Genomic DNA, 26,460 nt, shown 5'->3' on the forward strand with positions numbered 1-26,460 from the left:
TGGGAAACAGTGCCATGAGAACTTTGCTCATAGTAAATGGAATAAAAGGCTACTTGTGTAACAGAGCATTAGGCTCCTCTCCAGGTTAATGCAAAAAAAAAAAAAAAAAAAAAACTATGACATTGTTTTGTGTGCGTGCGTCCGTGCGTGCGTGTGTGCGTTTGTTTTTTACTGTTTACCATTTTGGGCTAATGTTGTTACCACATTAAAGCATGTCATTATACATGCTTGAGTCACCCACAATTAGGTCAGAAAACATTGCACCTCGTGATATCATTAGGTGATAGTTCCGTCAGCAGATTTGGTTGATCATTTCAATGTTCCAACATCTTTTTGGCATTTGCAATTGCATTTCAACATCAAAGCAAGCAGCTATTGTTTTAGCAATATTTAAACCTCAGAACTGATTAGTGCAACAGAGGGCGCTGAATTACATTATTTTTGCTTTTAATAGGTGTGTAAAATGCAGGCTTAAGATTTGCTAAAGTATTTCAAAATGGGAGAATATTGCATAGACTGAAACCGTTTGATCTTACATTATATTTTTTAGCGTCTTTTAAAAATAGCCTAGTATTCACATATGGAAGAGGCATATAATCTCTTGGTGCCCTCTTTCTGTGTGCTCTTTAATCCCTTCCCCTCGCTCTCATCCCTCCATCACATCTGCCCACATCTGGATGGGTCGGTGTAGGCCTGGTCACTACTGCAACTGCACTATGTTTTTAAGCAACCATGACTGGCCAATGCCATTAAACTGTCCTTTGATATAGGGAGAATATCACAGCCAGCACTGCTGGCCTTTAGATCCAAAGACAAATATTGAGGAGCTTGAGATAACCATCATTTAGTCCATTAGGCAACATGGTGTGCGCATGCATGGGAGTCAGTACTTCACAGTAAACCAATGAGTTGTTACCAAGCTTGTCAGCAATACATAAGCTATTACTATCTATCCTATAATTTAAAAATTATGTGACAAAAAGTTAAGTCATTTAAATACCCTACTGGCATTGCTAGTGCCCACTTTCATACAGACTGGCCAACAAAAACTGAACTTCTGTATTAGAAAATACTGATACCTTAGTCTACTTGCACTTAGTTGGGCTTGTTCTGTTCTTGGAAACAGAATGTTTATGTTTTGTCTGTCACTTTACCAGCCTAATTCACCTTGTTTACTCCCCATATATATGCAGATAAATATTAGAGCCACTCGTGCTGAGCTGTCATTAACTGGAGAAAATGATCTTAAGACATATGCATCTATTGAGCACAGGTGTATTTATTTTCTTTATTAAAAAAAAAAAAAAAAAAATCATATGTCAAATTGTTGCTTCAGTGTTTCAAACAAAGGCAGGTAGCCTAATGATAATGATGGAGTACAGCGCACTCCCTCTCTCCCTCCCTCTCTCACCATCTCTCTCTCCCTCCCTCTCTCACCATCTCTCTCTCTCTCTCACTCTCTCTCTCTCTCTCTCTCTCTCTCTCTCTCTCTCACTCTCTCTCCCTCTCTCTCTCTCACTCTCTCTCTCTCTCTCTCTCACCATCTCTCTCTCTCTCCATCTCTCTCTCTCTCTCTCATCTCTCTCTCTCTCTCTCATCTCTCTCTCTCTCTCTCTCTCTCTCTCTCTCACCTCTCTCTCTCACTCTCTCTCTCTCACCATCTCTCTCTCTCTCTCACCATCTCTCTCTCTCTCTCTCTCTCTCTCTCTCTCTCTCTCTCTCTCTCACCATCTCTCTCTCTCTCCCTCTCTCACCATCTCTCTCTCTCATCTCTCTCTCTCATCTCTCACTCTCTCTCTCCCTCCCTCTCTCACCATCTCTCTCTCTCGTCCTGTGATGCTGCGGCTCCCGTAGTCTATCCAGTCTCCGGTAAACAGCAGTCATGGCGACAGTGGTCCAACCGCTCACCCTGGAGCGAGGTAAGGCGCTCTTGAATCTATTTGTCTTGCACATTCTTGTTAAGTTGCTAAAAACGCAGTCTTCCTATGTCTGTATACCCGCCCCGGATTGGAAATAGGTTTTTGCAATGAAGTACGCTCCGACTCGTATTATCCAAAGCACTGTGCGCCTATGCCATTTTAAATCCACCCGTGCCTCCTTCAGACTAGTTGAACGTAGCTTTAGCAAAACGATGCGCTTTTTCTAGCAGTGGAGGGTCATTGTCGGACTCGTTAATTAAATCGCCATCATTTGTTTCTGCGAGAGATAAGCATGCGATCCTGCTTAACAGCGCGATAAAAGCCATCTATGGGCTATTATGTAACACATCGTCTTTCCTGTTTGCACTCCAACTTATAGAAGCTGCTGCTGGTATGGAGCTTGGTTCCATAGGGTACTTCACTAACCAGTAACAGTGCAATTAAGTGCTAGCCTAATGGTGAGCTGATGTGGGGTTACCTCGTTATTATTGCTCGAGCTTTCTAGTGCAAGTGGATTATTATTATGCTTGAGTTTGAAGTGAAATAGTGCGGAGTATGAGGCATATTTTTTTCTGTTTGTGCTTTGACCTCGTGTGGATGCCTCTCAGAAGAATTTTTGGTTTGTTTGTTTATTTGTTTGTTTTAGTGTTATACTGTATAGCCTAGTGTTACAACATTTTTGCGATCAATTCTCACCCCTCCACTGAGACTAGACAGACTAGACTAGTCGTGCACATGTGTCCTATGTCATTTCCACTGTCTTGAATAGGAATTAAACTCTGTCAAATATAGGGAAAGGAGACACCCCATGCAGCTATTTCCTCTGGGCTAAGAAAAGCTCCCTGCCCCAGTCAGGGCAAATCATATTTATTTCTTAAAATATATTAGGCCGAGCCCTTCAGGTTAGCGTTAACAACAATACTATACCTCTACTTTTTTAATGACAGACAGACCTCTAAACAATCTGGAGGTACATTTGTGTTTAATTTAAAACTGTTGGTGTGAGTGTGAATTCAGTCTGACCTTGGTGTGCAGGACAGCGACGAGCTGTGGCATGTAGTGACTGATCAGCAGCTGCCGTGCCTCGCTAAGTTAGTAATGATAGTTTTACACTATGGAGGCAACACAGCACTTCAGCGAGGTTATGAGGCCTTCATCTTCGTTTTGTCCCAATACAAACATGAGGGAGAGAAGTTAGGTAAAAGGTCACAGTAGGGGATGAAATGGTCTCAGTTTTCCAAAGCCTCTCTTACTGAAGGAAAGTTTAAAGCTGATATAATACACCCATTCAGATATTAATCTCTTCCTGGAAGAAGCAGTTACTTAAAAAATCACTTGCTTGGAGCATGCACCACCGTGAAAGATTGATTTCTGCTTAAACCAGAGCATACTGTTTTTGTGTTCATAGGCAAGACATTTGTATACATGTGTTTGAGTGAGTTATCAGTGGAGATTGGAGGGGATGATAGGCCAGAATAGATTGGCAGCCTTGCTTCTATCGGTCTACCCCAGGGTAGTTGGCTACAATAGCAGCTTACCATCAGGTGTGGAGTGAATGAATAATGCAATGAGAGTGCTTTATAAAGCCAATGTGTTATTATTATTACTTCCAGTGAAAAAGCTGTTGCCAGAAATAGTGATAGATAGGAGTAATTGTATTGTAATGAAACAGGGCAGGTTTATGAATGCTGTGAAATCTTTCCTTTGGTTGTGAGAGGGATTGAGCTGTGAGTCGAGTGATTTGAGCTGAAGCAGACTGCATCACATGCTTCTGGTCACATCAGATCTGGAGGATTATGGGTGACAATTTTTCCTCTGCTATTACATTCACCTTGAGACACTTCTGTTGAGTCTTTTGTGAAAAAAGAGCAGGATGTTATATGAAAATAGAGTAGTAGAATAGAGTTAACTAAAAGCTGTTTTTCTTTTCAAAGAGATGTAAATGTTTAATATTGCATTCTTCCCATTTGAGATGTGTTTTTCTGTTTCTTTGATGAATATTGTCCAAGGGCAACAGTAGTTTCAGAGGAAAGTATTAAGAAGCTGTATTTATTAATAAAAAGCTTAATAGATGGTATAGCATCTATTGCTTCTTGCAGTTTTGTAACACTCTAGCAACAAAGGATCTTTGATTGTGTTGACTGTGATATATCAATGTAATTACAGAGGAAACTGGAGCACATCCATACAACTGTGCGCTTGTTGAGGGGCTGTTGTTGTCGTGGTGCTTTTGTGGGGGTCTGTGTTGGTTTCACACTAATTAGTTGATGATGAGTCTGACCTTTTACTCACCAGCCTGAGTGAAAGAGTGCACACAAGTACTACTCAATGATGTTGCTGAGGCTGTTTTTTTTTTTTTCTTTGGCATAACGTAACCTGTTCAAACACGTGTTTGCATTATAGAAGACATATTATGCTTTGTCTCCTGTAGTTTTAATCCATGACACCCATGGATCATTATGTTTACTTTTGTCATTCTAAATCTCAATATTGACCTAAAACGACTTAATTAAATAAACAGTGCTGATTTTCGGGTCAGAAAAGTGCACTTGCCTGCACCTTTACTCTAGATCTCTGTAAATGTCATCACAACCAATGTTCCCATATGCTGTCAGCTCCTCCTCTGCATAGTTACAGCTCAGTACGCAATGGATTTTTAAAATACTTGTTCTGAAATGGCTATGCAGTGATGCTGAATTCTATGTGATTAAGAAAATAAAACTAGAGAACAAAGTAAGTAGAAAGCTGTGGGCATGTACCAATGGTGAGTGGTGAGTAGAGAATGGGGTAGATCGGAGCAATGATGTCTTGAATGAAGGAGAATAAAGATTTCTCAAATGTGCACTAATCAGTCTAAATACAACTTTGACTGGGTAAATGAGAAGGGAAAACAATTATAGCATGGTTAAAAGCTCTGAAAAGTCAATTTTGCACAATATGTCTCCTTTTAATAATGCTGCTGTGTACAAATTAGAAAATTAAATGTAAATTACATCAGTTTAATTTGGGGAACTACTGATTTCCTTTCCAGCACACATATATTAAACAATAAATGAAAATAACTTGAACCTGTTCTCTGTGTGTAATATTATTTTATGCATGATTGAAATTTGCTTCCCTGTCTGTGATCTTTATTTCACAGGTAATATTTGTATTTGATATCAATGCAGAAGAAGTCATTGCAAACAAACTAATCCCCTCCTCTTTTTCATTCGACAGCTCAGTAGGAATGACCTAATTGGATACAGCCTAACTCAAAATGATAAATGTGTCAGTCTCTCAGCATGGAAGACTAAATTGACTTACATATGTGGTGTGTGTATCAAAAGAATCATTACAAATACATTCTGTAACTTAGAGGTGCACTGTGTAATTTTTTGGTGGAGGGTCAAATGCTTTTCTCCATAGAGATGTCATTGCTTTGTCTGAAACGGTTCACAGTATGGTATTAAACCTTTCTGTCTTCATGGAGACCAAACCAGACCAAGTTACAGTTAAATTGTCTGCAGAGTAGTTCATTGCTGATTGTTGTGATTGGACAACAAGTATGTGTGATAGCTTATGTTAAATAACTGCTTATCTTACAGCATAATCTTATTGTATGTTAAAATTATTTAAATGAGTTTTTAAAGAAATGAAACCTATTGGACTGACATTGACAGTATATTCTATTAGATAAAGTACTGCCCATATAACTACTTGACACAGAATCGTTCCAACTCAAGGTCTATACTTGATTCAGTAATGGCTGTTGCTGTGGCCATGATTATGCCATTCAATGTTATGAGTTCATAGGGTCACCCAGGAATGTTTCTATGCACCAGACTGTTAGGTAATACAGTTTGTCATCCAGCCACATCTGCGTCATTGTGTCTTAACGTGATGTAACCTTGGTGTTGTTTATCCCCTGTAGATCATTTCCTCGAAGTATGAGCCTTCTTGAGCTAAGGCTTAGTGATATCACAAAAAATTATTCAAGATAAAATTTTTGTCGTATTGCTTGATCAAATTTTTTTATTTTGTTGGATTAAAAACAAAGGAAAATGGCTTTTAGGTCTGGGCAATTTATAAAATTTTTATTAAAATTGAGATTCAGTGGTTAATGTTGTTTTAATTGAGTGATCCGCAGTTTCTGCAAAAGTATGTGTTTTGGAGCAGTTAAATCACACTGAATATGAGAGGAACAGAGTTATTCTTTCATTTTTGCTGTTTCGCCCTGGCCTTCACTGAATAAATATACATTTCCTGAACATAAACGATACAGACTTTCATTCATTTTCATTTAAATCAATAATAGTCTAATTTCGTCCTCCAAAGTCTGAACTCTGCTCCAATCTACATTATTTTACTGACAAAGGATTGGATATTCCGATTAAAAAGACCTGAATCTGATTAGTGACTATTAGAAAATACTAAACCTTGGTTAAAATTTGATTAACTGCGCAGCCCTGTCCTGACCCCTGCCATATACTCTGTTATTATCTGTCCTTCATACTGTGTAGAATGCACGCAGCACTTTGGGGTAGCCAGGCTCTGATAATCATTTAAATTTGCCCATAACAGAGAGTTGCAGCGACTGTGAAATAGAAAATGAATGAGATCTTGTTCTGCATACTCTGCTGGAAATAATCTCGCGCACATTTGACACTTAATCAAATGTGTTTTAGACAACGCCAGCCTTGTATCATGATCTGTATTCGGCAAAAATGAAAACTGTGCGTGGGAAGCATAGTTTTACTGCCATCCCATTCCCAAAGGAGGGTGTGTTTTTGCAGTAGTTTATATAGACTTACATCATATTTTTCACAGGGTTATGATTAGAGGTGGGAGCTATTTTGAAAAATGGATGATATAACATTTATTGTTATGGAAATATGCTGAAATCTAGAATATCAAGTATATAGTTTTGTTTTGTTTTTATTTATGTACTATCTCTGTAATGGAACAAATATATTTTTGGTTTTGGTTATTAAAAGACCTGGGAATCACTAAGTTTCAGATAACATCACAACATTCTATAGGTCAATGTTATTTAATACAGATGAGGGCCAGCTAAAATTAATAATGTTAAAATGCAGACTATTATTGTAATACAGTGAGTTCTTGGGTGCAATCACTAATCCAAATAATCAGGTTCAACATTTGTCAATTTTGCTCTTTGATTTATCAGGGCTCAGTACAATGTAATCAATAGGGAAATCTGCCTCTTGTCTCTTATGATATTTTCTTTTGGTCAATTTGTTAGCTAAAAATACACACAAAGCTTCATTTTAACACTCTAATATGAAGAAGATATAACTGCACAAAATGAGATTAGCTTTTATAAAGGCCTTTTGCATCGGCCCAAAAATATTGGCAATCTGCAAACTGCAAACACTGGTCGATCTTTAGTAAATACCAAATCACTACCACAAATTCTCACACAGTTTGATTATCAGGGTATAACAATTATAAATATAGCCCATAAAACACTTAGGTTTGCAGATAAAAGCTCTTTAAAGGAAGCATTTATAATTCAGTCTCTCCCATATTGGCCTTTGAAGTTGTGCACAGCTTAAAGTCTTGATGTGAAGAAACAAAATAGTGCTAATGAGCATGTGAAAGCTAAAAGGAAATTTCTTGATGGCGCTTGACCTTCATTTAATGAGAAGGAAATGCCTGTAAACCTCCCAGACAGATGCCCGCACTGGGTGGAGCAGGCACCACAGCTTATTATTCAGCCAGAGTCAGATCGCCAAAACAACCTGAGACACTTTTTTCAGGTGGATCGAGGCTATAAGTGTGCGCTTATGCACTGTATTATTAGAATGAATGCATTGTAAAGAAACATTTTTGTTTGTGTTGTTATAAGATAAGATAAGATAAGATAAGATAAGATAAAGGTCCTATATTACACAAAATTGCCTCTTGTGAGCTTCAAGCCATGCTAGAATGTTGTTGCCTGCTCAGTAACATACCTGGAGTTGTGTTTGTGTTTTGTTTCATTCACACGTTTGAGTAACCCTTTAGTTTCTTAATCTTGAAATCTAAAAAAGGTCTGTTCCACCCTGTGATCTTATGTAATGGTAGTTTTCAACTTATCAGCTACCTTTTACCTTTTGTTAAATAGAGATTGGCAATTCCAGGTCTGAAATTATCCACATGATCCTAGTGAAGGTGTACGGAGCTGAAAAACACAGTGCAGCACATCCTGTATTACCACATGACATCACAAGTTGGAACAGAGTGTTTTCTTTTTGAGAGAAGAACACAGCAGAAATATGCAGGATTATTGTGTTATTATGTGTGAATGAAACAAAACACAACTCCAGGTATGTTTTTTTTTTGTTTTTTTTTGTAAATTGAGCTAATGCAACAAAATAATTTCTTGAAGCATTAATGAACTATATCTTTCTATCTATATGCTTACTGTATTTTGTTTTGTAATGAGCAACATGTCACTGTAAGCAGCTCTAAATTCTAACATTTTGTCTGCACTGAGGAATACACGCTGAAGTAGTTTATATTTGATCAATGCAATTTACGGTCTACCAATGTTGCTTCGCTACACAGTCAATACAAATCTATTCGGACATGTTCTGGTGAGCCACAACCTGTCCTAAATGAAAACTGAATCCCTCCTTCATAGATCAATATATAACCCACAGTTCCTTATTACAGGGGGATAGAAACAGCTTTTGGATTTCTGACATCAATCTTTTACTATGGTTTAAAGGCTGGTGTTTTACATCTTTCTTTTATGGCACTGTTCTCTGTTCTCATCTCAGATAAGACTGAAGTCAGTTCAAACTCCCCGATCCTCCACTTTATTGAGAAGCTGCACTGCAAATGTTTAATAAAGTGTGTCTTAAAGAGCAGTAGGAGGTTTTATTACTCCATTCCTGACTTTCCACACTGGTAACTGTAGGACTAACTTATTATATATGAAGTACACAAAGGTTAAATTATTTTCTATTTTCATTATTTATTTGTAATAGTTTTTTATGTGCAGAATGTAATAATATCATACTTTTTCTTAAGTTTAAAGTTGCCCTTAAATTCATAAACCCAGTGTTGCAATAATACACAATACAAAATTCAAATAAGCCTGCAACATATTCTGAGTTGACAAAGTTAAACTTAAACAATGTGGCAGTATTCTCACAATATTAAAATTTTAAACTCAGTTTTGTTTTGTTTTTTACTAAGGAATAGACTTGATACTTGACACAATAGACAGTATAATGTAATTCAAGTGATAATTTAAGATAATTATAACACGTTCAGGAAATGTCAAATTTTGTCTTGCTCAAATGAGTATTAAGTTTTGATCCTAGTTTTTGCATTGTTTGTGAAATAGATATTAGAACAGATCCTTTGATGCCCTAGACCCCTGAATCCCTATTGTCATGGTAATAACCTTAGTGTCCTTTCTCATGCAAAACAAAGTAATCCTGTTCAATCCTGCCTTTATACACTACTCTATATAATTGTGCTGAGCCTATGTAAACAATCCATAGCCCCGTTAGCTGCTGTCTTTCACCTCCTCCACTGGCCTTTATCAGATCCATTCCCATTATCCCTCATATTGATTGCATAGCACCTTCACCATGACTGCGCTCTTAATTGAATGGAAAGAAATGTTTTCCTTTTCCTCCTCAGAGTTGGTTGTGATGCATAAAGATTTGCTCTCCTCTTCACAGATGTTGCCAGAGCCATTGAGCTGCTAGAGAAGTTGCAGGACACAGGAGATGTCCCCAGTCACAAACTTCAGTCTTTGAAGAAAGTGCTTCAAAGTGAGTTCTGCACAGCCATCAGAGAGGTGAGGCCACATGCTAATCGTTTTGTGACGTTTATCCTTTTTATTTTTAGATTTTAATCTCCTAAAAGCAACTATAATAGGTTTAATTGGAATTTACCGGTCAAACACGGGGTCCTCAAAGCTTTGGTTTATTGATTTGGAGCTAAACATAAAATATATGTATAAAAATCAAAGTCAATGCTATGCCAAAAAAATCATGTTTTACAGTTCATTTTCCATGAAAGATTTACATTTCTGACCAATATCATGACAGCATTCACCTAATACGTATGTCGCAAATATATATATATATATATACACAGTATTCTTTTTAAGCAATAGCTAAATGCATGCCAGGTTTTAAAATGTTGCATTGCAGTATAACATGTCACTTCATTTTTATGACTTAAAATTAGCTGAACAGTAGAACTCATTGGGTTTTATTTAGCAAAATCATAATGAGTATTTCATCAACTTGACATTTTGATGAGCTCGTTAGAGTCTGTTTTAATTGAGCGCATGATGATTCTTCTTAATCACATTTTGCTGCTACAGGTTTCTGTCATAACAACAGACCACAGCACTTCCCTCTTGTTAGAAAACACAAAATTACAATCTGTCTTCAGTCCTCCAATTTATCATCTTTGCACCATTCGCTGTGCAATGCTAAAAAAAAGATACAGACACTGTTACGACAGCAGCACCTGTATGCTGTGTTGTGTTTCATTTAATGCAATAGTTGTTTTGACTTTTTAACAACATTTTCGAGCCAAATAGATGGGTTTGTTTTTAGAAAACCCAAGCATGTGGCATCTAAAATTTATATGCTACTATAAAGGAATTTTTCATGTTAAAAAATCTCTACTATTGCACAACATCAAAGATCCTTCATTAGTTTAGGTTTGGTTATCTATGGTGAATTGAATCCACAATTTGAAAGGGTTTACAAGTTTTCAACAACAATTCCACAACAAATCTTATTCTACATAAAAACTGCTATCCATGTAGTTCAGATCCATGCAATCATCTTCTGAAATTAGATTTTTGTCTTAGATTGACAATTTATATTCCAGTTTTTGCCAGACTTGAAACATAAATCGCAAATCGCAATTTCAATGCTTTTCAGAAGAATCGCAATAAAATTTTTCCCAAATCGTTCCACCCTAGTTAGTTAGACAACAAAAAACTGTCTTTCAGTCTCAAAGGGTTAGATTGTCTCTGTTTGGAAGAGCCCCTGGTACATGCTGGCACAGCTCTGAGCAAAAAAAGTGAATTATCTAAGTACCAGTACGGGACAGTGCTCACAGTATTGCAAGAGATGAGTGAATGAAGAAATTCCCAAATACATTTCAGAGCAGTGTGAAATCAGCATCATGGTGGGAGGCAGAGGCTGTGTTGTTTTCCAGTGAATTACAGGTTTGGTAGCCCATGAGACAAACACATTTCACTGCAATGCTGAGCCAGCTGGGAGTAATGACTACTACAGTACATTATTACACACAGCATTAAGTTCTTCTGCAGCAGTTTGTCATCATCTGAGACAACACAAGAGACAATATCTGAAAATATACATGTTTTTTTTTTATTGTCCTTACCCTTATTCATTTAAGTGCAGAATTTTTGAGGATGACAAGAAAACAATCATTTTGTTCATGTTGAATTATTAAAAATGTCAAGTAAGTTCAGTTAAACCAAATCATTAACTAGATAAATGCTTATTCAGATTTTAATTATCCAAGCTTAATCATCAGCTTTCACATCATCTTCCCTCTTGTAAACAGTTATTTTGATTTAGCATAGTTGTATCCGGGACCTCTGTAAATAGTTCAGTTTTATTTCTCATTCGAGCTAATTAAATTTGCATTGTTTATCAGAAGGATTTACAATGCTATCAGGCTGTGATGCACCTTCTCTTAATTAGTTTGCCCATGTGAACAAGTAGTATTAATAAAGCAGCTTGTCAAAACTTGAGCATACTTTTTATAGCGAGTGCCACATTTCAGTGAGATTTCCTTTGCGCAATACTAATAAAATAGTCGGCACACGTTTGTATTTTGTGATCATGCATGAATCTGACTAGTTTTATGAATCCGATCAGTCGGAGATGACAGAAGAGGTGTCTATTTGAAAAACATTTAAGAGGGAAACAAGTGCCTAATCAGCAGTTTTTGGTCAAATGCACAGATCGTTGCACTTCTCCATGTGAGTGACAGAGCGAGCAAAATGTCTGCACTGTGTTAGTCCCAGTGCATTGGCCTAAATGAGTTGTCAGGGTCAATCAGCCTTGCAAATGGGAGAGGAAGGACACAAGATGAGATGACTGCGCAAGCTAACCAGGCGGAAATGATCCAGAGTGAGAATTTACATGGGGAGTGCTGTATCAAATTTGAGTGGATTTAACTCATCGCATTTCACACATACAATTCTACACAAAATAGAACATGGCTAGATCATTTGTGGTAATTTAATATTTTTTTCTTAATTATTATGTGTTTTCTTAATTATGTGTCTGTATTAGACTTTTTCAATCTATGTTACCTTTTTCTTTAGTTCTGGATAGAATTGTTAACCCAGTAGCTATTCCTCCCACCTCCTCTCACAGAATAGGAAAAACACAGATGAAAAGGATTTGTTGATTTCATGGCTCTTTAAAATGTTGCATAAAGAAAGCTACGAATACACCCCACTACAGTTTTTACACCTAAATGAGATAATGTAATGCCTCTTTCATCCAGGAGTGCTCTAAGGTAAAAAAAAAAAAAAAAAAAGTTTCAGAGTCAACACTAAACCTGGTCTAAATGTTTGTTCAACCTGGCCTAAATATTTCTGTTATCTTAAGAGCAAGTTTGTTAAAGACATTCATTTCTTGCTTGTTTGCCTACACAATACTGATGACATTGATATACTGATTAAGGTAGATGTAGAGCTAATTCTCCAAAAGCAGTTTTAAAAATAACTTTTTAAAATCTTTACACCAGTGGACAGAGAAATTGCATATTCCAAATTTAAGCCTTATAGAGTTATTATTTAATTTGTTAATTTAGTCATCAACTAAATCTAATCTGTTTTGGAGTTGTGGATTTGAATTGTTAAATTTCTGCAAATACAGTAAACCACGCTGCAGACAGAAGCAAGCAAATCCATGTGTGCCGTTTTGAAAAGTGCTTTGCCTTAGCTGTGCAAAAGCTCAGTGGGCTCATTGTTGCTCTGCTGCAAATCCATTTTCAGATTCACAAGCAAACAAAACAATTGAATGAAGTCATGGCATTTACAGGGACGGAGTAAATTGCATTTAATCTTACTGGTATTAGATTAGGCTATGTTAGTATTTTCTCTCACTAAAACATGACCATTCAAATATGATTTAAATACAGTGTAAATATTAAATAAGGATGCAGGGTTGCCAGATTTTCAGAAAGCAACAAGCAACCAAGTCTAGAAAAAAAACAACAACATAAATTAAAAGCAACTAGTTAAATGGGTATATTTCAGTTATTATCATTACTGGATCTACTAACTTGAAACAGAACTGATAAGAGGATAAATACCAGCTCTTTAATGATGTGAAAGTACCGCTCAGGAGCAAGCCCAAAAAAAAAAAAAGACCTCTGTGAACATTTGCAAGCAAATGACAAACCAAAGTCAGAATGAAAAAGCGGACTTGACATATTATGTTATTTTTTTGTAGACATAGTAAGTCGTCGCCATAAATTGGGTGGGTGCTAAAGACATATCACTTCAGTTCATTCATTACATCTTCTCCGCTAATCAGCTCAGGAGTTAGAGGTTGTCTTTCTAAAGCTCCCCTTCTGCTGTTAATTAAACCTAATCTTTTGTGATACCCGAGGCTCATGATTTCCCTTGACACTGGATAAAGTCTTGATAATATACATTATACTAGTAATTCTCAGGTGAGCTCAGCAATGCTACTTCCTCTGACGTGCCTCTTGTGATAAATGAAATGAAGGCCACAAAGGTTGGCAGTAATTCAATAAAATAAGCTTTTCTGTGCATATCCCTTTTACTTTTCTTGACAGTATTACCCTCCACGTCCCACTTTGATCTCTTCCACTTTGAAAGATCTCTGCAGAGGTGTTTGTAAGAGATGTATTCAGACTCCAAAGGTCAGATGTCCACACTGATTAGGACAGCCTCAGGAGAGAAAGATGAATCTGGTTTTTAGTCGAGCGGACAGACCGAGACTTGGTATGAGGTCTGGAACAAAAATATGATTAGTTTTTTTCACTTTGGTCTAAACAGAAAAGCAAGGATTTGACATTGTTACAGCAGAGGCAGCACAAACCAACACTATGTACCATAATGACAAATGAATCCCTGTTATTTATAGTATTGTATATGACCCTTTGTTCTTTCAGCATTGATCCAAGTCCTATTATATTAGAAGTAGTAGAGCAAACTGTTTAATTGATCATGTATGCTACTCGTATTGTTGCTAACGTGTTTTCCTTCTGTAGATTAAACTGTATTAAAATGTTTTTTGTGTGTGTGTGTGTGTTTTCTTCAAGGTCTACCAGTATATGCATGAAACCATCACTGTAAATGGCTGTCCAGAGTACCAGGCAAGGGCCACTGCCAAGGTAGGAACTCAAGTATTTGTCAAATCCAAACAAGATATTTTTTACAGCACACTTTGCATATACATCATTTAAAGTTAATATTTAAAGGTCCTACATCATGCAAAATTGACTCTTTAAACTATGTGGATAATGTTGTTGCCTCATCAAAAACGTACCTCGAGTCATGTTGTTTCATTCATGTTTGAGTAACTTTTTATTATAAGTGTGTACATCGAGAAAAAGCTCAAAACACTCTGTTCCACTTTCTGATTTCATGTAGTGGTAGTTTTCAGGTGAACAGCCCATTTTACCTTTAATTCAGTAGAGATTGGAAATTCCAGGGCTGAAATTATTCCAGTTATAATGAAGTTGTATGGAGTTTAAAAATACAGTGGAGCACTTCCTGTATTACCGCATGATATCACAAGATGGAATAGAGTGTTTTCTAAATATGCAGGCTTTGTGTGCTAAACATGTGTGAATGAAAGAAAGTACAACTCCAGTATGTTTTTTTTGTGAGGAAACAACATTATAACATAGAACCCAAAAATAGCATAATTTGCGCCCTTTAATGCATGCCTTTCATCAAGGTTCACCTAGAAGTTGTATTAAAGTGTTCGCTGACACTATTATCTACCATCTATCTTTATAAACAAAATGCATTTTATAAAATATCCAGCGCTCAGTGGCAGCATCTTATTCTAGACTGTCTAAAGAGATAAGCTGTCATATATTTCAAACTGGTCTTTATTGGATGATGTGAAAGCTTATATAAATGCCACTCACAATCTCAGTAAAACAATCACTGTGTTTGTAATATATACTTGCTTTTTTCATTTGTCAGCAGTTAATGTGCTCTACTTTTCACTTTGAGCTGTGGATGACCATTATTAAGATTGATCCATGTTATTACCACCATATCTCTTCTGCAGTAGAAAATAAATAGTTTCTTTCTAGTGTCTGTTTTAGACCAACACAATGCCCCTCACATTTTAAACAGATTCATCTAACAGACACAAAAGAAATGAGATTGACCTGGTTATGCTGCTCGGGTCCTGTTTCCGGCACCTTGTCTCTTAGAAACGAAAGGAGGCACCTGTTGGGGGAGGGGAAGGGAAATAAAGGAAACTGAGGACACCTAGTTAGAAACACTCCCATCTCTTTGGTCCTAACCCAGCTGGGTCCTCTCCTCTCCGGTGTACATTGCTGTGGCAGGGCTTTCAATGCAAAAGGATAAAAAGCATAAGGAACAAGAGCATGTGGGCCTAGTGAAAGTTATCTGTCTGACTTTGTTGGGCCCAGCTTTGAAGACATATTCAGTAGGCCTGTTACAATAATTACTATATGACTTATTGTTCAATATGTGATATCAGGATCAATATATTTTGGGCCTCAATATTTATCATGGGTACAACTTCTTTGAATAACATGAGATTTTTTTTATTTTTTTTATGTAACAAGATTAGAGCTGTTGAAAGTAGAAAAAGTCACTTCTATGGCTAATAATTGGTTCATTTTATTAATTGATATGTTGCTCATCTTTTTAATGATAATTTATATTTAAAAATGGTTTCCTGCTTTATTTTTATCTCAATCAGTATCATGAAGTAGTTTCAGTATCATTATTTATTGCAATATTTCTTTCACAATAAGACATTTTGAAGCATTATATATTGCTTCAGAGTATTCAGCAATGCAAATGAATGTGGGATACCTTATATAAAACAATAATAATGATGTAATTCATTAAAAAGTAATTCAGGGGGTTACTTTCTCTGTACATTATTGTAACAATATTTTTATGATGTCTAATAAGATGGTAACATTTGTTAGTAAAATATGACAATGACGGTAACTGGGGGAGGAAATAGCTGATTTAGATGATTGTTAATGATTATCCTCCGTATTCATGGAGATACTTTAAAACACAGCTGCCATAAAAATTCTTACTTTAGCCACATGAGGTCACTAAAGGGATTCAAGGGCTTGGAATTGTTTGGCATTTCCCATCGATGTTCACTTGTCTTTTCAAAACCACTGTAATAGTTTTTTTTTGCGTAATACTTGGTCCTTTTTAAATGTCATGAAAAAGAAGTTGTAGGTTGGTGCAGGTTGATGTAGGCAACGTGGAGCTAAAATTGTGCAGTAATCCTGACCTTGATGCCTTTTCAGTGTGTCATGTCATGATTCCGTGCTTTTCAGAAGAAACAGGTGGCTTTACTTACCCCTTAATTTACAATAAAAGATACAACAATAAAATCATAAATTGAACATTATCCCCAATGATGATGCAAATGTACTGGTTTATAATGGGACCTTCTTGCTGTGAGGCAAGAGAGCTTCTCCTATAAGCATCTCCTGCTGTATAGGAGATGCTTTTTTGACAAACCATCCGCAACACTGTGAAGGGCAATGTTTTGCAAGCCTGCAGGTGACTGTGTGCATGCTGAGAAGCTGCTTTGAGCTTGAGAACAAGGTTTGGCCAGTAACTGTTAAAGGAAATAGGAATGGATGGCATAGAGGGAGGTGAGTTTGCAGAATACAATAAGCCAGCCAAACAAAACAGTGTAAGAAGCTAAGCTAAATAAGTGTCTGAAAAGAGAGTAATGATGGTGGGAAGATGCATGAATATGGAGCAGGGATAGTATCTAGGGGAAGGAGCACAGACCTGAAAGTGTCAAGTCTGACTTTGCTTTTGGGGATATTGGACACACTTAGGACAGATATACACTACAGCTTTCCCCATCTCTGTGACATTTTATAAAAGATGCGGCTCTGACAGCAAAATGCATGTGTGGACTGGATGTAACGCTGCAGCTCGGGTCTTGACTCGAACTAGGAAGTACAAGCACATAAGTCCTGTGCTCACGTCTCTGCACTGGCTTCCTGTGGCTCAGAGAATAGACTTTAAAGGAGCTCTGCTTGTGTACAAGTCTCTCCATGGTCGAGCACCAAAGTACATCTCTGACATGTTAGTGCCATATGAACCATCTCACACTCTGAGGACCTCAGGGACTGGGCTCCTGCTGGTGCCCAGAGTCAGGACTAAACAAGGGGAGTCAGCGTTTCAGGTTCATGCAGCTAAAACCTGGAACAGTCTTCCTGAACATGTGAGACAGACTCTTCTGTGACGCTGTTTAAATCCAGGCTCAAAACGGTTCTGTTCCACTGTGCATATGACTGAAAGGTTTTCATTCCGCACTCTTCTCTCTAATTTGTGTCTCTCTTTTTTAATTTTAATCTTTATGATTATTTATGTTTTGATTTGTTTTTATTGTGATTTTAATGTATTTCCTATTCTGTAAAGCACTTTGAATTACTTTGTGTACAAATTGTGCTATACAAATAAACTTGCCTTGCCATGTGTGTCTGTTCAGTTCCCAATACCACTTTGAGGCTCAGAATCACAAGCTCACGTTATACTTTGTTCTCTGGGTACAAGGGGCAAGGAGTCTGGCATGTAGTTCAAAGACTCCCCACAATCACAGTAACCGACTGGGGCTGGGTGAAACGTATCTGACTTCTACAGCATGAGTTAGGAAGTATAATCCTGGTGTTCACTAAGCTAGGGACTTTGTATAGAACCTTGATCCTCACCATTTGCGAAGTTCAGACATTAGTATTGGACTCCCGACTGACTGACTGTGTACATGCATCTGTGGGTAAATATTTAGTGATCACACAAAATGTTAACGTTAAGTTAAAGGTGCACTATGTATTACTTCTGGTAAAGGATTAGCCACCTGCCCATGGAGATGTTATTGTTTACCTGGAATGTTTCTCAGTATAACATTAAATGTATATATTTCAATTAAGAGAATCAGGTGATGCCACCTTGACAAGTTACAGGCCAGATTGGTGGAAAGGTAAAAGGTGTTTTAAAGGTATCTTTTAACAATAAAAACACCTGAATAGGTTATCACCAAAAAAGTTACATAATGTGCTTTTTTCTTTTTTATCCTAGAATCATATTTTCCAGACTTCAGAACTATGATATTCATTTTTTCTTACACTACATGTCAGTATGTTAATCCTGTATTCTATCTGTTTGTCTGTTCCCTAACGTGCTTAATCTTGGCATTCCATCCACAGGCCACAGTGGCAGCGTTTGCAGCCAGTGAAGGTCACTCTCACCCAAGGGTGGTGGAGCTGCCCAAAACAGACGAGGGGCTTGGCTTTAACGTTATGGGCGGAAAGGAGCAGAATTCACCCATCTACATCTCACGCATCATCCCGGGGGGCGTGGCTGAGAGACATGGGGGTCTGAAGAGAGGAGACCAACTGCTCTCTGTCAATGGGGTGGTAGGTGTAGGTCTATAAAATAATTACTTTTGTGAACAGTTGAAATTTAAGTCAGTGATGGACAGATTTTAACTGCAAAAATATTTATTCCATTGGTAGTTAATTGGACATGTTCTGTGAAATTTACTCATATCAGTATCTTAATTCAAGTCATTTTAACTTGGCAAGGTTTCAGTTTTTGTAGTGCACTATTATAAAAAAAATATATAAAAATACTGACTTGAAATCATATATTTCAATATTTATTCCTTCTCTTCCTCTGCAGAGTGTAGAAGGGGAGCACCACGAGAAGGCTGTAGAGCTCTTGAAAGCAGCCAAGGACAGTGTGAAGTTGGTGGTCCGGTACACCCCCAAAGTGCTGGAGGAAATGGAGGCGAGGTTTGAAAAGCTGCGCACGGCCCGGCGGCGTCAGCAGCAGCAGCTCCTCATGCAGCAGCAGCAGCAGCAGCAGAACCAGGCTTCACAGCAGAACCACATGTCGTAGGTGAGGCGCTTCATTGCTTTAAGGGTGAGGGAGATGCACCTGTACAAGAAGATACAGCAAGAAAGAGGATAATTCAGAGACTGGGACCAACAAAGCAGAAGCTCTTTTCATAATGCTCTAAATTCTCCTAAACTGCTTTTTTGTGGTGGCACTTCTAGTTAAACAGGGATCCTGTTAATTTCAATGGAGAATTTAGGTTAATTGTGTAAAATGTTAAATTTTCAATTTTGCACTGATTCTTTGGGGGGCTTTAAAACAGCTTTATAGTCCGTATTGAACTTATTTGCTGTCAAGATCAGAAGCCCCATACAAACTAATACAACTTAAATTATGATGGCGGCGCACACATTAAATTCCTATGTTAGTATGTTAATGCCTGTGATGACTGATGAATGTTGTAAGGGCTTAGGGTAGGGCTGTGCAAAATGATAAAGACATGAATTAACCTTTTTTCTATTTTTAATTCAGTTTTATTTTTGTTTTATTTAAAAATTGCTATTCTATTTTAATTTCTTGAACACAAACAACACATTCACATTCAACAAAAAATGCCTTCCTCTAAAGTCTGAACTCTGCCCAGACCACATACTTTTACTGTCAGGACTGACTAGAGACCCAAGCATTTTATTGGCACCTGAGTGAAACTTGATCACGATTAAAATCGTGTTAGTTGCACAACCCTACCTTGGGGAAAAAGAATATTTTGTCATCTTGTCATGCCATAGTCTGTAAGATATACTGCAACTCTGGGGTTTGCTAGAAATTCTCCAGTTTAGGTTGTATAAAGTGGTGCTTTTATATGTAAATAGCAAAACTATTGGCATTACTCTCTTAATCAAAGTACTAACATAAAGTAAGTTAAGATTTTAATTAACATCTCCTCACTGTTTTTTTTTCTTTGTTTTTCCACTGAAATATGATTACTTTCTACAAATATATTTTCTCACTTTTCATTACATATTTCCTTTTTTTATTTTTGACTTGGCTTGAGAATATTGTACCAAATTCATAGTTTTCTCATTTCTAATTTTCAGTTTTTATAATTGTGCTTTGTGTATCATTAATAGTGTCATTTCTATAGAACTTATGTCTTCTTTTTTACATAATGTCTCTTTGTTGATTATTTGTTAGTTGATTTTACTCCTTATTCATCCATCTATACTTAGTAATATGAGCCAGATAGGGACATTACCTTTCCATTTTAGCTTGAAGCCTCTTTCCCCAGTGAGGCATTTTGCTGCATCTGGTGCATCTGTGAGAAACATTTACTGTAAAGACCTAAATTATTCATAGGTGTATGCTGATAAACTAGCTTGATAAACACCCTGCACACTGCACCATAAATTCAGAGTAGTATTAGTAGAGAGTAGTTGATATGAAGCACATTTCAAGTTACATGATACAATAAAATAATACATTGCTGTGGTACATGCTCTTTTACAGTGTTAAAAATGGGCACATCTCCAACCTCTGTGTCAATGCCCCTTTGATGCTAATTCCTCACAAGGATATCTCTTGTCTTGCTCTTGGCACGACTGGGCTTGGGAAGGTATTTAGGAGCTTTTAGCAGCTTTTAACTGCTGCGGTGGAAGTATAGACAGGGGACTGGGCAGGATTATGTTCTATCAGTGTATGCTCGATGACTTCACAGATCTACATGGGCGTAACAAAACTTAAAAAATCAAGTGTCATGGTCCACATTACGACACAAGCCTCCATATACTTGTATACAGAAAGTGAATTTTTGGTTGGAAAGTTGATTTTAGCAGTAATTTGTGTTTCATTGTGATTGTGTCAAACTGTTAGAGAAGTAGACTGAAGCTGCTTACTCTTCTTCTCCTACATATTTAACAGCCAAGTTATTTTTAATATCAATTTAATTAATAAAAGCTCCAGTGGGTTGTGTTCACATTCTAGATTTAAATTTGGTTAAATAATGTCACCACTTTCTGCTATTGTGAATAAATAATTTCACTTTTATTTATTTACCCTTTTTCTGTCAGTTGTGTTTTATGTGGCTAGCCCTAGTGATTACAGAGATATCAGACAGATAGATAGATTTTATTTTATTACTTTACCTTTTATCTACTTTATTGATCGGCAGCAGCAACATAGAAACAAAAGATATTTAAGTTAGCAGTCAATCCTCTTGCATTCATCAGCTAGGGATGCGTTGTACAGACATACTGTATATCAAACATGAACTAGGACAAAACATTTACATGACGATTAAACAGCAAATTCCACCATCATTTTGTGTGTATGTGTGTGTGTTTGTTTTTGTTATTGTCGTACGTGTGTCCTGTGTTGTTACGTGGATTTGTCTCTTGTCTGAGAAGAAAACTAAACTCTAAAAAAAAATTACATAACATCAAATTTTGACCTGTCCTCCAGCTCAGTTTTTTTTATCAACCCTCATGATGGCGTTTACTGTGTATGTGTGCCTCAGCTTGCATTGCTCTCAGTCTGTTTCTCCTTGTGTGTGATCTGCAGGTTGTTTCAGAAGAAAAAGTGAATGAGCGACAGCAGCAGATCTCAAAGACCATCTGTCCGTGCTGAGAATTCCAAAGGAAAAACCTCTATCTCTCTCAATGTGGATGAGGATGAATACTTTTTACTCTCCACGCTCCCTCAGCTCATGTGTACCATCGATTTCAAAGCAGAAACAAAGAGATATTCCTTGCGGGGGACTACTGCTACAAGTCGACCATTTAAACTTTGTATTCTCTTTGGTTGTTACCTTTTTCCTGAATAGTTGAAGATTGTGAGTTAAATTGAATCTTTCTTTTTGTGATTTATGTTTGAGATCACTATTATGATTTAATGATTAATATTACAATGTGGCACCTTTGCCGTTTGGCCATTGTTATCATTTACACAGTGGTGTTTAAATGACTCCTCAACTGGTGCTTGTGTCTCTGTATGAATGATCAATTCATCTGATTTGTGTCTTGTTTTTGGATAAATGTGACAAACAATTTTTTACCTTCTTATATTGTAGCAAGAACAGATTTTGTATCCTGTAGAGTTAGCAATAACACGTATAGTTCAGTTTGATTTTTCAAAAATTCACTCACTTCATGTAGTGATAAAGATGTGTAAACTGGTTATTTGCATTGTAAGGCAGCTTTTGTCCAAATTTGTGCCATTTTAAGAGATTATCGACAAATTAGAAATCAGCAACTACATACTCAAATTAAATAAGAATTTAGCTTGTTCCGACAGATGAAAAGATTGTCAGCCAAAAATATATTTGTTTGTGTTTTTTGTTTTGTTTTTTCAGATTTGTCTATTTATTACAGATATATGATATAGATAACATGTTTTATTCTTTATTTTAAAATATATTTATTCAATGAAATTGTTATGTAATGTTTATCACTGTAGTATGAAAGTTTATTTATTCAATTCAGTTTTGGACAATCATGGCGAGAAGCAGTGGCAGCTTTCAACTCTGTCTGATTGGGAAATGTGATTTAGCCCCGCCCACTGATTGTGTTGAACACTCCTTAGATTCAAATAAGTGTTTGCTGTGACTCTTCGTCCCCTCTTTGGTGCTAAGCTTTCTGCCAGTGTCTAGTCACTGCACTTTCCAATGTTGTCTTTTCTTTAGCTCATTTGCTGTTCCTTTGTTTCTTTGTTTAAATTAAAATATATAGTCTAAGTTGCAGTATTTTGGTATATTTCAAGACACAATTAGACTTTTCTGTGTAATGCCACACATAGAAATAATAAAAAAAGGCACATTAACACTTTTGGTTTCTATTAATATTCAATATTTAACTCCCTTTTTCTATTGTTAACGTGTCTTTCTAAATTCACTTTTGATGCGGATGGTCCAATGTGCAGAAAAGAAAAAGAGAAAACTGTTGATATGCAATTGTTATACATAATATATTTGTATAAATAAATCTATGTGCTTGTGTACAGTGATTGCTTTTTGAGTACTTATTTAAAATTATCATAACTGCAGTTGCAGATTTGTGGTGGTTTTAGTTTAGTCTAACATACATATTACCATACATACATATTACCTAATAAAAAGTACACCCTTTGTTGATCGTGCTAAATCTCAGCATGGTGTGTTTTTTTGTATTATTTTTAATGTTCACATGAACTCACCATTAAAAAAAACACTGTCATAATGTAATTGAATAGTGATGGTGTTGACTGAACAGACAAAGTAGTCTGCTCAGGGATGGCAAAAAAACTGTTTTACCTTACTGTGGTTATAAACACGTGTTATCATTATATTTTGGTTCTGAAATGTTGTAGTTATGATTTTGCACTTTTAAAAGAACAAACATAAAACACTGAGTGAAGTTACTCCTTTACCTTTCTTCTATAAACAAGATTATATAGTGTGAAAAGACACTAAACCAAATGTTGTGCATACACTGCGTCTTTGGCCAAGACACTTCACCTACCCTCAGGCCTTGAGTCTTGGTGAGAGTGAATCAGTAAAACAGGTCACCTGTGAAAATGATTCTTTAAGCTACTCTGCAGTGTGTTTACGATTACAAACATGTCATATTTACAGCAGGCATATGCATTCATACATATAACACTCATACTTTATTTTCTTTACGTTGTAAAAAAAAATAAAATAACAGGTAATAGAGTAAATGACAACCAAACTATAAGCTTTATGCTGTGAACACAGCCAGATAATTACAAAAATCATAAATATAAAAATACAACAAGTTAGAATATGATTTAATGTAATTATTAAATATGTTTATTTGTGTTTATTTCATTTTGGTAAAATATCGGGAGGAATAAATGCCATATATATACATATTTACAATCTCCTGTGTTTTCAGAACTGCTTCATTCATCCCATAGTTGGTTGGTTAAGTCTGCCCAGATCATTTCTTGTTTTGCAGCTTTGTTTATATCCAAATAGTTCAAAGAACATGGTACACTGGTCTGGTACCGGGACTGTCTGGTGTGCAGGGCTGTGAGTCAGTGCTGATAGGGGAGTAGCTGACCACGTCCCGTAGAGATGAGGGTCCACCACTGGTCTCCACTGAAGAGAGGCGGTCTACAATACTGGATAAACACTCCAGACTAGACGCACCTGCAGATTTCTCATTCAAATGATCTAAAAACAAAATTTAAAAGATTGAGTTGATTGTTGCCTGGCATAAAATTAGCACATTTTATATTACATAGTTCCAAAATTGACTCACCAATTTTGGAATAAGAATAACTGTTGTTGTAGTTTGCATTGAGCTGATGCCACGCTGGACTGTTGCTTTCAGCCTGGAAAGAAACAATTTAAATGTGCTGTTTTTCATAAAGTAGATAAAACACAAGTTGATTTAATCTAAAATGGAGAAGCATTAGCCCTTTCCAATAATTTGGACATACCTATAAATCCTGAATACCACATTTATAGGCATTCTTTTTTCACATCCACCTTAAAGCCCTAGCAGCAGAGGGTGCTCCCCTCTGCTGCTCGGCTCCTAGCATGGCTAATCGATTATATCAGTGGAAGCAACACCAGTTTGTGCAAGATGACACTTTCTCTGAGTAAATCTGCAGAAAATCCTGGCAGCAGCGCAGAACATGGAGTCAAGATGGAATGTACAAAAGACCCGCTCTCCACTGCCAGACTTCACTGAGGTGGATTTACTGTGCTTTATGGGGGCTATAAAGTGTCCAATTGTGGCGAAGCATTACTCCTTCAAAATATGATATTGCATACAAGGGCAGGAGATTTTGAACCTGTTAACTGTTATTTGTTCATTTTAGGCCATGAAAACATCATCAACTGGATGAAGTGGATAAACATGTCACAAATACATGCCCATCACATCAAACACATGTGCAAAACTTACCATTCCCTCAGAGCAGCTGGACAGTGGACTGCTGGGCTCAGAGCTGCCCTCTGCTGGGAGGTTGTAGTAGTTCTCCACCTGCTCCCTGAGAAGCTCCTGCAGGCTCTCTATGTACTGAATGGCGTTGCGGAGGATCTCCACTTTGGGCAGGCGTTGACTGGGGTTTGGCAGAGGTGCAGCGGCGCAAAGCCTCAAAAGCATGGTTGACCTTCTTCAGCCGTCTACGCTCCCGCATGGTGGCAGCCCTTCTGCGATCCACAAAGCTTGACTTGCGCTTGCAGGCCTTGCAGGCCCACTGCAGACAGTGTCCCGGCTGATGGGGTGCTCCTGGGACCCTAATGTGCTCATCCTCCTCAGAGCCAGCCAGCTCTGCTCCAGGACCAAAGTCCATACTGTCTGGAGAAGAGGCGCAGTCATAGTACACTTGGGACTGAGCAAACACATCCATGACCTCTGTAGGACACACTGAACAAGGAAGGACAGTGATGTAGAGAGACTTTAGAGAGATGTGAGGGTCTGTGGCCCCTGGCCCTCTTATATGCCCCGGGACAGAGCCAAGGGCCCGCATTGGTCAGATCTAATTACCATAGCCCTCTGCACCAGCAGAAGGCGGCAGGCCCCTCCCTGAACCCCCCTCACCCCTCTCACCCTTCAACCCCAGTACCCTGCCGAGTTTCCCACATCTGCACTTACTGGTGTTTTCCCACTCATCAGCACTCACGCCTCCTGCAGCCTTCTGTACCAGGTCATCACATACTGCTGCACTGTTTAAGCTGATAGTGGCTGCAGGGTGCACAGAGGATCCTCTGGCCTATACATTATGGGATATTTCTCAGTATTAACTTCCAAAAATATAAATGGGGTACCATGATATGTTGCAGCGACTGCTTAGCTGTAAATAAAGGTGTAACATTTCTAGCCCCATGGATTCACACAGAGAGGTAAATTCCCTTTAAACACCTCATTCTTGTCACTGAAGGTGTTGTGGATGGGGTGACCTGTTTGTTAAAACTCACTTCAACACTAATGACACTATTGACACCACTGTGTAATTCCCTGCACCATCTCCCTGCAGTGGCCAAATTTTAACCATTAAATGTTATTGACACAAGTCGAGAGTTCAGCTCAGCCCCAACAACAACTAATCCATGGTTGAAAACTTTAGATTGAAGATGGTCTCCCTAAAACGCCCTTTTTGTGTGTGTTTTCTGTCTGTTTATTTGTTTGTTTGTTTGTTTTCAAGAATAACCAACAGACTACAATACTCGTTACTCACATTACCCTATGCCGCGTCCATGTCATGTCGCTGTCTTCTGGTTTGGACGGTGAAACTGTTGACAGCTCGTAAAATGCGGATATTTCGCACAATGTGAGAAAACGTTTGGCGACTCACATCTCTGGCCAGCCTGCGCACCTGACAAAACAGACGCGTCCGATGCCTCTGGACAGGCCTAGGCTACTAACTATGAAAGGCACAACGGATGACCTCAACTCGATCTACAGTTGATGCAAAAAGGTTCCGATGCCAGGGCTAAATGATGAAGCACATGGCGGA

The 26,460-nt window shown here is 37.5% G+C and overlaps 2 protein-coding genes across 2 annotated transcripts; one reads left to right on the plus strand and one right to left on the minus strand.

The window, feature by feature from the left end:
* The first annotated feature begins 1,846 nt into the window (after positions 1-1,846).
* lin7a (lin-7 homolog A (C. elegans)) lies at positions 1,847-22,928 on the plus strand. The gene is made up of 6 exons (XM_020926313.2): positions 1,847-1,919; positions 9,602-9,720; positions 14,226-14,297; positions 18,369-18,578; positions 18,844-19,058; positions 21,556-22,928. The coding sequence occupies exons 1-6, from the start codon at positions 1,883-1,885 to the stop codon at positions 21,575-21,577; spliced, it is 675 nt and encodes a 224-aa protein (XP_020781972.2). The 5' UTR covers positions 1,847-1,882; the 3' UTR covers positions 21,578-22,928.
* A 991-nt stretch (positions 22,929-23,919) lies between these two features.
* Positions 23,920-25,396, minus strand: myf5 (myogenic factor 5). The gene is given in 4 exon segments (XM_020926312.2): positions 23,920-24,166; positions 24,255-24,327; positions 24,906-25,070; positions 25,072-25,396. Coding segments are annotated over 4 exon segments (717 nt in total). The 5' UTR covers positions 25,354-25,396; the 3' UTR covers positions 23,920-23,969.
* Positions 25,397-26,460: the final 1,064 nt, after the last annotated feature.

Source organism: Boleophthalmus pectinirostris, unplaced genomic scaffold (genome assembly GCF_026225935.1).
Source record: "Boleophthalmus pectinirostris isolate CB_2022bp ecotype Guang Dong unplaced genomic scaffold, ASM2622593v1 HiC_scaffold_18, whole genome shotgun sequence".
Lineage (NCBI taxonomy): Eukaryota > Metazoa > Chordata > Actinopteri > Gobiiformes > Gobiidae > Boleophthalmus > Boleophthalmus pectinirostris.

Excerpts from the sequence above, each read along its gene's own strand:
- lin7a (XM_020926313.2), top strand. The coding sequence starts at position 1,883 with ATGGCGACAGTGGTCCAACCGCTCACCCTGGAGCGAG. Across the intron at positions 1,920-9,601 it reads ACCGCTCACCCTGGAGCGAG|ATGTTGCCAGAGCCATTGAG; the intron begins GTAAGGCGCTCT and ends TCCTCTTCACAG. Across the intron at positions 14,298-18,368 it reads AGGCAAGGGCCACTGCCAAG|GCCACAGTGGCAGCGTTTGC; the intron begins GTAGGAACTCAA and ends TTCCATCCACAG.